General features: G+C 46.5%; 1 protein-coding gene across 2 annotated transcripts in view; it reads right to left on the bottom strand.

Annotated features, from left to right (window-relative positions):
* Positions 1 to 12,172, bottom strand: part of MET (MET proto-oncogene, receptor tyrosine kinase) — a 152,315-nt gene that overhangs the window by 61,285 nt on the left and 78,858 nt on the right. For both annotated transcript variants that reach the window (XM_038752346.1, XM_038752347.1), the window contains exon 4: positions 1,521 to 1,655. In XM_038752346.1, coding sequence (XP_038608274.1) covers positions 1,521 to 1,655 — 135 coding nt within the window. The remainder of the gene's footprint in view (positions 1 to 1,520; positions 1,656 to 12,172) is intronic.

The raw sequence follows: 12,172 nt of genomic DNA, 5'->3' as shown, positions 1-12,172 counted from the left end.
CTCAATAAATACCACTGATTGATTAAATAAGCACTTACTATGTCCCAGGCACTGTGCTAAGCATTCAATCATATTTCAATCGAATTTTTTGAGCACTTTTCATACACAAAGCACTGCACTAAGCATAGGTAGATACAGTACAATCAGATCAGACACAGTCTCTGTCTACATGGGGCTCACCATCTAAGGGGGAGAACAAGTTAAAGATGAGGAAACTGAGGCATAGAAAGCTTAGGTGACTTGCTTAAAGTCACACAGCAGACAAGTGATGGAGTTAGGATTACTCCACGCCCCCCTTCAAAGTTATCTGAAGGCACATCTCCTCCAAGAGGCCTGCCCACACTAAGCCCCACTTTTCCTCATCTCCCATTCCCTTCTGCATCACCTTGACGTGCTTCCTTTGCTCTTCTCCCTGCCTCCCCCCAGCCCCATAGCACTTACATGTACATCTGTAATTTTATTTATTTGTGTTGATGACTGTCTCCCCAATTCTAGACTGTGAGCTCACTGTGGGAAATGAAAGCCACTGTTCATTGTTGTACTGTACTTTCCCAAGAGCTTAGGACAGTGCTCTGCACACAGTAAGTGCTTAATATATATGACTGACTGAATGAATGAATTAGAACCCACTTCTCTTGATTGCCAGTCTTGTGCTCTTTCCACTAGCCCAAACTGCTTTTTCTGGTGCCATTGTGAGTAGCAAATAGCTTCAGCCCCAGAGATAGGAGAGCATTTCCCTTAGACTGACCTTTTACTAAATGCCCAGGCCTAAGCAGCTCTAAGGTGGGCTCCTACAACTTTATTCTTAATTCTGGGCTTCTCACTGACTCTCTGTAGGACTAAGCAAGTTTTCCTCCTTAGGGTGGTTCCCAGAACAACCCGGACTCTTAGTGAACCGGAACATTGGACCAACTGGCACCACTTGCTCCTTCAGCTGCCAGAGAACAAAGTCCAAACTGTCTCTTAGCACTTGATCTCTGAAGCCGCGGGTAGTGTCACTTCAAAATTCCTGCTGTCCCTAATGCCTACTGTCCTGTACATAAATCTCCAGTTTTACAAACAAAAAAACCAAAAAAAAACCCCTTTCAATGACACAAAGTTGCTAGAAGGCAAACCCTAATTCTCTGGAAATTCTAATGTAAGCACACACACCCTGTTTTTCAGCTCCCAGGAACATGGATGAAGAACTCTGAGTCTGTTTCAAATTTTAAGTTTCCTGGCCCCTCTTTTCAGGACCACAATCCCCCCACTGAAGTGGTTAATATTCATTTTGGTTTATTTTTTTTTTCTTCATAGGGAAATAGAAAGCAGAAGGGTGGGCATGAATCACGATGTCCCAAATCCCTCCCTCCTGTTCAGTCCTTCGTGGTGAAGAATTTAAACAGATTTCCAGTGATCTCTGGAATTCTCAGGCAGAACTGGATGATTTGCTAAATGCTCAAACTAGGCAAAGGACACAGACTCCTCCTCCCTTCCTCAAACAAGTGGAGGTCTTGCAAGGCTTGCAGTCCCCGTCTCACCTTCTTGCCCGTGATGACCAGTGTGTAGCCATCTGGCATTGAAGAGTTGGCCACGATGACTTCGGGGGAGACCGGGTGGTTGTCCAGGAGAAAATCCACATGAGGGGAGGGTGGATCCGAGCGAGAAATCACAACCTGAAGAGATAACAGACACTTCAAGAAAAACGACTTGGCCCAGGCTCAGGAACACTCAAAACACGGGTCACCACATAATACCGTGGATGGCAGGAAAGGGATGTGAGGGAGAGCATGCAGGTGAGGAAGAAGCAGCCTGAAAAATCACCACCCCCAGACAGCCATCTATTGTCACCTACAGATGAAATTTAAGAATGCTTTTACTTTCCCAAAGCGCTTTCCCATCACTTACCTTATTTCTCTCCCCATCCGTGTGTGGTAGGAAGAGGTAGAGACTACTCTCGCCATTTTGTAGGAGGGGAAACTGAGGCCCAGAGAGGTGGAGAGACCGGGCCACGGTCACACAGTAAAACATTTGCAGATCTGGAGCTGGAGCCCAGGCCTCCTGACTCCTGGGCTCCCAACCCCCTGCATGGGCCACTGGACCAGGCTCCAAGGGTGGAGAAAGCACAACCTTGTCTTCTGAGGTCAAACAAGCAGTAAGTACTTCAGGAAGCCCTTTATTTTGGATCCAAGTCCCTCAGGCTGCATGTGAAGCCCATTTCTACCCTCCCCGGAGAAGAACAACTCATCGCATTCTTACAAGACTCTTTACCCCGCCCTCCCTGCTTCAACTTTCAACTTTCTCTTTCCCAGCCTGAACTGCCTTTATAACTTCTCCTCCAAGGCCCTATTTTCCTCAACTTATATCGTTTTTGTTTTCCTCTGGATTCTCTCCAAATTCTCCACACCCTGCTTTGAAACAATTTGCTGCCCTTGCTGAGCTATTCAAATCCCACGCTACGTTTCTCTTACGCTGCAATTTGGAAGCAAATTCCCATCCCTCCCAGCTCGCATCTCAGACCCCAGCTGGTGTGTGGAGCTTTGTAGCTGAAGAGAGCACTGTTAGGCAGACCCCACTGCAACCGTCCCTGATTCTGGCTCTCTATCGCTGGGAAGAGTTCTCACTGACCAGGTATTGGGGGCCACCCACACAGTGCTTTGCACACAGTGATCGCTCAATAACTACAATTGAATGAATGTGTGGACCTCTCCGTCCTCACCAACTCACAGCATGACAGCAGTGCAGTTTCAGGGACCCTGAGGAACAGCAGAGTGAGAAGCAGCATTACCTAGTGGTTAGACCACGGACCTAGTAGTAGGAAGGACCTGGGTTCTAATCCTGGCTCCCCACCTGTCTGCTCTGTGATCACAGGCACGTCACAACTGCTCTGTGCCTCAGTTGCCTCACCAGTAAAATGGGGTTTAAGACTGTGAGCCCCATGTGGGACGTGGACTGTGTCCAACCTGATTAACTTGAAAATACCCCAGCTCTTAGTTCAGTGATTGGCACATTGAGGGTGCTTAACAAATACTTTAAAAAAAAAAACACGTAGCAGGTGGAGATGGAGGAGAGAGAGCAGGCTGGTTCTCTGGAAACGACTCTGGGACAGACCCTTAAACGGGAATAGGGAAATCAATCAATCAATTAATCAGGTTTGTGGAGTACCTACTTTGTCCAGGAGTGTACAAGAGAATCGGCAGACATGATCTCTATCCTCAAGGAGCTAGCGGGAATTTCACAGGCAACTTCATTGGGCAGGCCTAGAGGAAGCAGGTTGGCACCCTCAAGCCTTGACGTGAGCCCGACGCTGCTGGGTACTTTGCCGATCAAATGCTGGGAGGGGCAAGGCTGCCAACTGTTTGTTTTGAGGGTGGGCATGACACGGGGGCAAGTATTTAAGGGGGTGGCAAAGACTGTGAGAGGACCAGCTCCCAAGAGATACTAGTGGGTAGGGAACATGTCTACCAACTGTTATACTGTATTCTCCCAAGCACTTAGTACAGTGCTCGGCACATAGTAAGCGCTCAGTAATTACAATTGATTGATAATAGGCAGAGAGCCACCATATGAAGCCTTTCCAGCCCTGTCTAATAATACTAATAACTGTGGTATTTGTTAAACACTTACTATGTGCCATGCACTGCACTAAGCACTGGGGGGGTTACCAGGAAATCAGGTTGGACACAGTTCCTCTCCAATACGGGGCTCACGCTCTTAATCCCTATTTTACAGATGAGGTAACTGAGGCACAGAAAAATGAAGTGACTTGCCCAAGGTCACAGCAGAGAATAATAACAACGATGGCATTTATTAAGCACTATGTGCAAAGAAGTGGCAGAGTCATGATTAAAACCCTGATCCTTCTGATTCCCAGGCCTGTTCTCTTTCCACTAGGCCACACTGCTTCTCAAAATAATAACAGTAGTAGTAGTAGTAGTAGTGGTGGTAATAGTATTTCTAAAGTGTTTACTGTGTGCAGAGGACTGTAATAAGCTCTGGGAAAGAGTATACAGATGGAAATTAAACAAAGTCCCTCTCCCTTGGGAAACTCACAATCTTAAAATAAAAAGTGGTAAGGGGGGGCTGGCAACAAATCAATCAATGGTATTTACTGAGTGCTTACTGTGAGCATAGCATTGTATTAAGCACTTGGGAGAGTAGAACATTGGAGTTGGTAGACCTGCTAGACCTGCTTCTTACCTGCAAGGAGTTTATACTCCAGAGGATACACATACAAATACAGATACAAAAAGCAAGAAGACTAGAAACTTTAAGATTTTGTTAGAGACCTGGGATGAGCAAGGCAGAGAGTCCAGCTCAAGAAGCTGTGGAGTGGTCATCCCCTGGCCCCTGGAGTGACTACCTAGACCAGGGTTCCCTGATAGTCCACGAACAGCTACAGCCCACTTGCCTAGAAGGAAAGTTCTGGGCATCCCGAAGTCTGCCTTATCCCAAATGCTGCCTCGTCACTCCTGAGTTCGGGATTGTCACCCAGGTATTTCGCAGAGCATCTGGGTCGCTTCACTTCTGCTGCTGATTCTGATTGCTCTGCACACAGTAACACAATAAGCACTTAATATGACTGAATGAATGACTGCACATTCTTCCTCCTCCTCTTCTTCATAATAATTTTTTGTTAAGTGCTTACTATGTATCAAGGACTGAGGTAGATAAAAGTAATCCGGTTGGACACAGTCTCTATCGCACAAGGGGCTCACGGTCTAAGTAGGAGGGATAACAGGTATTAAGGTATTAAATCTCCATTTTACATTTGAGGAAACTGAGGCATACAAAAGTTAAGTGACTTGCCCAAGGTCACACAGCAGGATTAGAACCTAGGTCCCCTGACTCCTGGGCTGTTACTCTTTCCACGAGGCCACGCTGCTTCCACTAGGCCATTTCTGTCACCCAGGAATGGAAATTTTTTTTAATGGCATTTGTTAAGCGCTTACTATGTGCCAAACACGGTACTAAATGCTGGGGTAGATACAAGTTAGTCATTTTACAGATTTGATAACTGAGGCACAAAGAAGTTAAGTGACTTGCCCAAGGTCACATAGCAGATAATCAATCACATTTACTGAGCGCTTACTGTGTGCAGAGCACTACTAAGCGCTTGGAAGAGCACAACGCAACAATCGAACAGACACATTCCCTGCCTACATCAAGCTTGGTGGAGTTGGAATTAGAACTCAGTTCTTTCTGAATTCCAGGCCCATGCTCTACCCACTAAGGCCACTCTGCTTCTCACCATCTATCCCCACACAGGAAGCAAACTGACGGCTGCAGTGCAGCTTAAAAGGATCGAGAGGCTTCTAAACATCATGTTATTTAATATCTACCGAATGCAATTTTCCCTGGACCTTAGTACTGCACTTCCTTAGAGCAAGCCAGGAAGTTCTGGCAGCCATGCTGACTCTTTCAGCTACACTGTGGAGCTCAGAAGCTCAGACCCAAAGGTATGCTGGTAGTCGTAATAAACTGTGGAATTTGTTAAGCACTTACTCTGTGCCAAGGATTGGGGTAAATGTGATATAAACATATCATTTATTCTTTCATTCAATTGTATTTATTGAGCGCTTACTGTGTGCAAAACTGTACTAAACGCTTGGGAGAGTACACCATAACAACAGACATATTTCTGCCTATAATGAGCTCACAGTCTAGTTTCTGTCCCATGTGGGGTTTACAGACTGAGAGGAAGAACAGGTGTAATCATGATCCTAATTATGGCATTTACATGCTTACTATGTGCAAAGCACTGTTATAAGCACTGGGGTAGCAACAAGGACATCAGTTTGGACCTGTGGGGCTGACAGTCTAGGTAGGAAGGGGTAAATCCCCATTTTTACAAAGAAACTGAGGCACAGAGAAGTGAAATGACTACCTGAGGTGATTAAGAGGATAAATGGCAGAACTGGGATTAGGATCGAGAACCTCTGACTCCTAGGCCCACTTGGCCACACTGTTTTTCTAAAGTCTGTTGTCATTTTTACAGGTGAGAAAATGAGGTGCCGAGAAGCTAAGTGACTTCCCCAAGGCCACACACCTGGCAAGTGACAGAGCCAAGATAAGAACAGAGGTCTACTGATTCCCAGACCCATGCTCTTTCTACTAAGCCAGAGAAGCAGCGTGGCTTAGTGGAAAGGCACAGCCTTGGGAGTCAGAGGTCGTGGGTTCTAATCCCGACTCCACCGGTTTTCAGCTGGATGACTTTGGACAAGTCACTTAACTTCTCTGTGCCTCAATAACCTCATCTGTAAAATGGGGATTAAGACTGTGAGCTCCACGTGGGACAACCTGATTACCTTGTATCTACCCCAGTGCTTAGAACAGTGCTTGGCACATAGTAAGCGCTTAACAAATACTATTATTATTGTCATTATTATAAAGACCTGGTTAACTTGTATCTACCCCAGGGTTTAGAACAGTGCTTGACACCTAGTAAAAGTTCTTAGCAATCTGTTAATAATGACAATAATAATATTATGAAGAGTCACTGCAGCTCAAGTACCTGTGTGAGGACCTGCATTACCAGAGCAACATGAGTGATGCCTCTGTCTCACCCAAACTGAGGAAGGCTAAATGGGCAACAGAACAAGGCACATCCCTGACCAGGAGGGTGGGTATCTAGAAGTATCTTCTAAATACCTGGGGGCTGCTGTCAGAGGCTGTTCTGCCCCAGTGTGGTGTGAGGTGTGGGCAAGAGGCTAGAGGCATAGACCTTACACTGTCTTCTTATTCTGGAAGAGGTGGAAGAGTGGCAGGGCTTGGGGAAGGGTATTCCGAGTGCTCTGACCAATTGTGAATCCAGGTTGCCATGCGATTCCCCCAGGTGCCACGATGGGAAAGGTTTTCCTGGGGATCTGGGCCCCAGGTTGGCTGGGGTGGTGGTGACGGAGCCAGAAGCTCATGGTGATGGGACTCCCGGCCCCTCATCTGCTTAAATTGGCCTGGAGTTTAGAGTTCCCGAAAGGCAGCCACTTTTTTTCTGTTGTGGCCAGTTCACTGATCTGCACACAACAGGCACTCAATACAATGTTCCACATTCTGCTATCACACCAAGTACTATCTTGAACACCGAAGGCACTGGTACAATAGTTTCAAGGGTTCAATACAGTACACTGCACATAGTAGGCACCCAACAATGTGCCCCTCACCCACTGAGCCTTCAGTTTACACCGATAAATGGAGCAGACCCGAATTCTCTCCTTATTGCTTCCCTCTGCTCAGGGGGGCATCTGGTGCTATTTCTTCTATTGGTTACCTACTGATCTGTTCCCAGTCTAGTGCTAGGGGTGGAGGGTAGAAGTGTGTACACCAGAGCAGAATGTTGTTTTCAGATTGGATCTCCAGGGTCTATTATTCTGTTTCAAGGAGTTTACAGTCTAGAGGGAGTGACAGATAGTAAAATAAATGACCGATAGCTATAGAAGTGCTGTGGGGCTGAGGAAGGGGTGAATACCAAGTACTTAAAAGGGTACAGATCCAAGTGCATAGGAGATGTGGAGGAAAGAATACGGGAATCGAGGATTTAGTCATGGAAGGTCTCTTGGAGGAGACGTGATTTTAGTAAGGCTTTGAAAGTGGAGAGAGTGATTGTCGGACATGAAGGGGGAGGGCGTTCTATCCAGAGGCAGGACATGGGTGGGGTTTTGGGGGTGAGATAGATGAGACTGAGGCATAGTGAGTCGGTTAGTGATAACGGAGTGAAGCAGAAGCTGGGTTGTAATAGGAAATCAGTGAGATAAGGTAGGAAGGGGGTGAGCTGACTGAGTTTAGGTCAGTGACTAGTTTAATCATTTATATTAATGTCTGTCTCCCCCTCTAGACTGTAAGCAGGGAATGTGTCTACCAACTCTCATATTGTAACTGCTAAGTACAGTACTCTGCACACAGTAAACACCCAACAAATGCCACTGATTGATGGATTGATTAACAGACGTAGAGCAAGAAGCGTTAGGTGGGATGAATGAATTGCAAAAGGGATTTTAGGGCTAGAATGCTGAAATGGCACTTGGGGGCTCGGTATTTACCGCAGTCGTGATGGACTGGTCCTCCGTCCATCTAAGTGCTCATCAGAGGGCTTACCGTCTTACCTTAGTTTCACATAACTCCGACAAGATACCCTGGATGAGAAGATGTATGGGATAAGGTGGAAGGTGTATGGGATAAGGTGACTGAGTGAGTGACTCTGGCTAAGGGATCTATATTTCCTTGAAGGGCAAAGACACAGTCAGCAGGAGAGTTTCTCTCTTGGATATGATTCAGTGGCCTGGGTATAATAATAATGATAATAATAATAACATCTATTAATCACTTATTACATGTCAAGCACTGTTCTATGTGCTGAGGTAGCTACAAGGTAATCAGGTTGGACCCATTCCCGTCCCACATGGGACTCACAATCTTAATTCCCATTTTCCAGATGAGGGAACTGAGGCCCAGAGAAGTGAAGTGACTTGCCCAAGGTCACACAGCAGACAAGTGGCGGAGCCGGGATTAGAACCCAGGTCCTTTTGGCATGGGCCCGGGCTCTTTCCGCCAGGTCATGCTGGATGCATCATATGGCGGTTACTTGTTTAAGGAAGCTTTGATCTTCTAGTGACCCACAACTGGGTGACGCTTGGAACCCAGGAGGGCAGAAGCCACGGGCTTTGGCTCTTTGGGTTAACGCTGGGTATTATCATATAGACGGAGGTGGCAGTGCCACAGCTGCAAATACCTCTGGAGTTAATCAGTAGCCACATCTCCTCTCCAATAGCCCCTAGTAGAAAATGAAAAGAATGGATTTTCTCGATGAGTTCCGGGTTTCTTCAGATGGTCAGCATTCCTACTCATTGAGTAACCATGTTAACCCACACAATTCCCCCAGACTCTGGGGAAGGGGATGGGAAAAAAAACCCAGATTTTCTTTGGTGCTGGGGAGGAAAGGCTGGTTCTCCCTTCCAAATGCAATCCAGACAAGGTGGGACTACCCCACAGGGCAATTATATGATGTGATGTATAACAAACCAAAGCTGGGCAGACAAACTGAATAATCTGGTCTCAAATCCTTGCCTTTTTCTTCAAATACACTGGTGATCTGGGCAAGAGGACGGGGTTGTTTATTAATAACAACAGAAAAAACAATAATGACAACAATAATAATAGTAATAATGGTATTGATTCTTTGCCAAGCCCTGGGCAAAGTGCTGTAGTAGATACAAGGTAATTCAGGCTAACCAGATTATATACAGTCCCTGTCTCACAAGGGGCTTCGCTCTGTAAGGAAGAACAGGTATTTTAACCTCATTTTTCAGATGAGAAAAATAGTGGTACAGAGAAGTTAGATGATTTGCCCAAGATCACAGACCAGGCAAGTGGCTGAACAGGGATTAACGCCCACACCTCCTGATTCCCAGTTCTGTGAACTAGTGCTTAGTACAGAGCTTTGCACACAGTAAGCACTCAATAAATATGATTGAATGAATGAATACACTATCCACTAGGTCACACTGCTTCTCTACCACTTGAATTTGCCTCAACCATATGAATAACTGTGGCTGTTTTGTCCAGGCCAAAAGGAGCCTATGTTTCAACTGGGCATACCAACAGGAGACTTTAGTTTCTGCAGTAAGTGGAGTTTTGGTAGAGGGACAGGTCCACCTAGACTGTAAACTGGTTGTGGGCAGGTAATGTGTCTGTTTATTGATATGTTTTACTCCCCCAAGTGCTTAGTACAGTCCTTTGCCCATAGTAAGCACTCAATAAATATGACTGAATGCATGAATGAATGAATCTACCCCAAAAGAAGTTGGGCTTTGAAAGTTTGAAAGGAATGTGTTGGAGCTCGATGTCCTGTTAGGAACAATACATACAAAACGACTCCATTGATCATAGTCCGGTGCCCAGAATAGGCACAAAAGAGGTGGAGATTTCACTAGTACACAATACCCATGCCTCTAGCAAGCGGGGAGTGGGGGCTGCATTTTCACAAAATCCCAGTTAAGAAAAACTTGCAAAGGAGCAGCCCCTTGAACAGATGTCACACATATGCACACACAGACATACGCACACAAATAGCTTTTTCCCAGCCTGCGAACCAAACAGGCAACAACAATAATAATAACGATGATGATGATAATTGTGGTATTTGTTAAATACTTACTATGTGTCAGGCATTGTACTAAACTTCGGGTAGACACAAACTAATCGGGTTGGATGCAGTCCCTGTTCCCTATGGGGCTCACAGTCTTAATCCACGTTTTACAGATGAGGTAACTGAAGCACAGAGAAGTAAAGAGACTTGCTCAAGGTCACACAGCAGACAAGTGGCGGATCCGGGATTAGAACCCAGGTCCTTCCGACTCCCTAGCCCATGCTCTATCCACTAGACAATGTTGCTTCTACTGTCACGTGAATGACAGCTAGCTCCCTAACAGCATTCTAACTAAGATGGTTGTGGGTAAGGAACGTGTCCACCGACTCAGTTAAACTGTACTCTTCCAAGCTCTTAGTATAGTGCTCTGGACACAATACAGCATTATGTACATATCTTTAAATTATATGATTTACTTATATACTCATATTCATTTCTGTCTCCCCCTCCAGACTGTAAGCTCATTATTGGCGGGGAACATGTCTACCAATTCTGTTGTACTCTCCCAAGCGCTTAGTACAGTGCTCTGTACAGAGTAAAAACTCAATAAATACGATTGATTGATTCATTGACGCTGAGGGCAAACAATGTTGTGGCAGAACTGAGCAAGCCCTGAATTTGTAGGATGTTTTTACATTTTCAAAACACTTCTCCATCGATGATCTCATTTCATTCCGAGAGCATCCCTGTAAAATGGGGAGAGGCAGGTCTTATTATCCCCACTGACTAGGCGAAGTAACTGAGATTCAGAGAGGTGCAGTGACTTGGCCTGATGTTACAAAGTGGTTTTTGACTTCTAAACTGATACTCTTTCCACCAGACCATGCTGTTCTCTGGAGAAACTGCAGGGAGGTAGGATATATGGTTCTGGAGGCATTTTCTCCCACCCTGAGATTTCAAGGCTGGGCAGATGGGTGGCCTTTTAGTTCCACTTCTGTTCTGTTCTGCCAATCCGGCAAAAGAGATGGTGCAGGAGTTGAAGCTGAATCGGGATGGCTGTCTTTGACTGAAACTGACCTTTAGTCACTTACGTACAGATCAATGATCTGGACCAACGGGCCCCAAACAGTAGGAAGTTCTGTAGCAGTGAGGGACACGGTGGCCATCCACTACAGGTTCCTGAAGAGGAGAGATCATGGACCTCCTCCTCGACCTCTCAGCTGCCTTTGACACTGTGGACCACCCCCTTCTCCTCCACACGTTATCTGACCTTGGCTTCACAGACTCCGTCCTCTCCTGGTTCTCCTCTTATCTCTCCGGTCGTTCTTTCTCAGTCTCTTTTGCAGGCTCCTCCTCCCCCTCCCATCCTCTTACGGTGGGGGTTCCCCAAGGTTCAGTGCTTGGTCCCCTTCTGTTCTCAATATACACTCACTCCCTTGGTGACCTCATTCACTCCCACGGCTTCAACTATCATCTCTACGCTGATGACACCCAGATCTACATCTCTGCCCCTGCTCTCTCCCCCTCCCTCCAGGCTCACATCTCCTCCTGCCTTCAGGACATCTCCATCTGGATGTCCGCCCGCCACCTAAAGCTCAACATGTCGAAGACTGAGCACCTTGTCTTCCCTCCCAAACCTTGTCCTCTCCCTGACTTTCCCATCTCTGTTGACGGCACTACCATCCTTCCCGTCTCACAAGCCCGCAACCTTGGTGTCATCCTCGACTCCGCTCTCTCATTCACCCCTCACATCCAAGCCGTCACCAAAACCTGCCGGTCTCAGCTCCGCAACATTGCCAAGATCCGCCCTTTCCTCTCCATCCAAACCGCTACCCTGCTAATTCAAGCTCTCATCCTATCCCGTCTGGACTACTGCACTAGCCTTCTCTCTGATCTCCCATCCTCGTGTCTCTCTCCACTTCAATCCATACTTCATGCTGCTGCCCGGATTATCTTTGTCCAGAAACGCTCTGGACATATTACTCCCCTCCTCAAAAACCTCCAATGGCTACCGATCAATCTGCGCATCAGGCAGAAACTCCTCACCCTGGGCTTCAAGGCTGTCCATCACCTCGCCCCCTCCTACCTCACCTCCCTTCTCTCCTTCTACTG

The sequence above is a fragment of the Tachyglossus aculeatus genome, chromosome 10, assembly GCF_015852505.1.
Source record: "Tachyglossus aculeatus isolate mTacAcu1 chromosome 10, mTacAcu1.pri, whole genome shotgun sequence".
Lineage (NCBI taxonomy): Eukaryota > Metazoa > Chordata > Mammalia > Monotremata > Tachyglossidae > Tachyglossus > Tachyglossus aculeatus.
The sequence above is the reverse complement of the archived record's forward strand: the minus strand, read 5'-3'. Positions and strand labels throughout refer to the sequence as shown.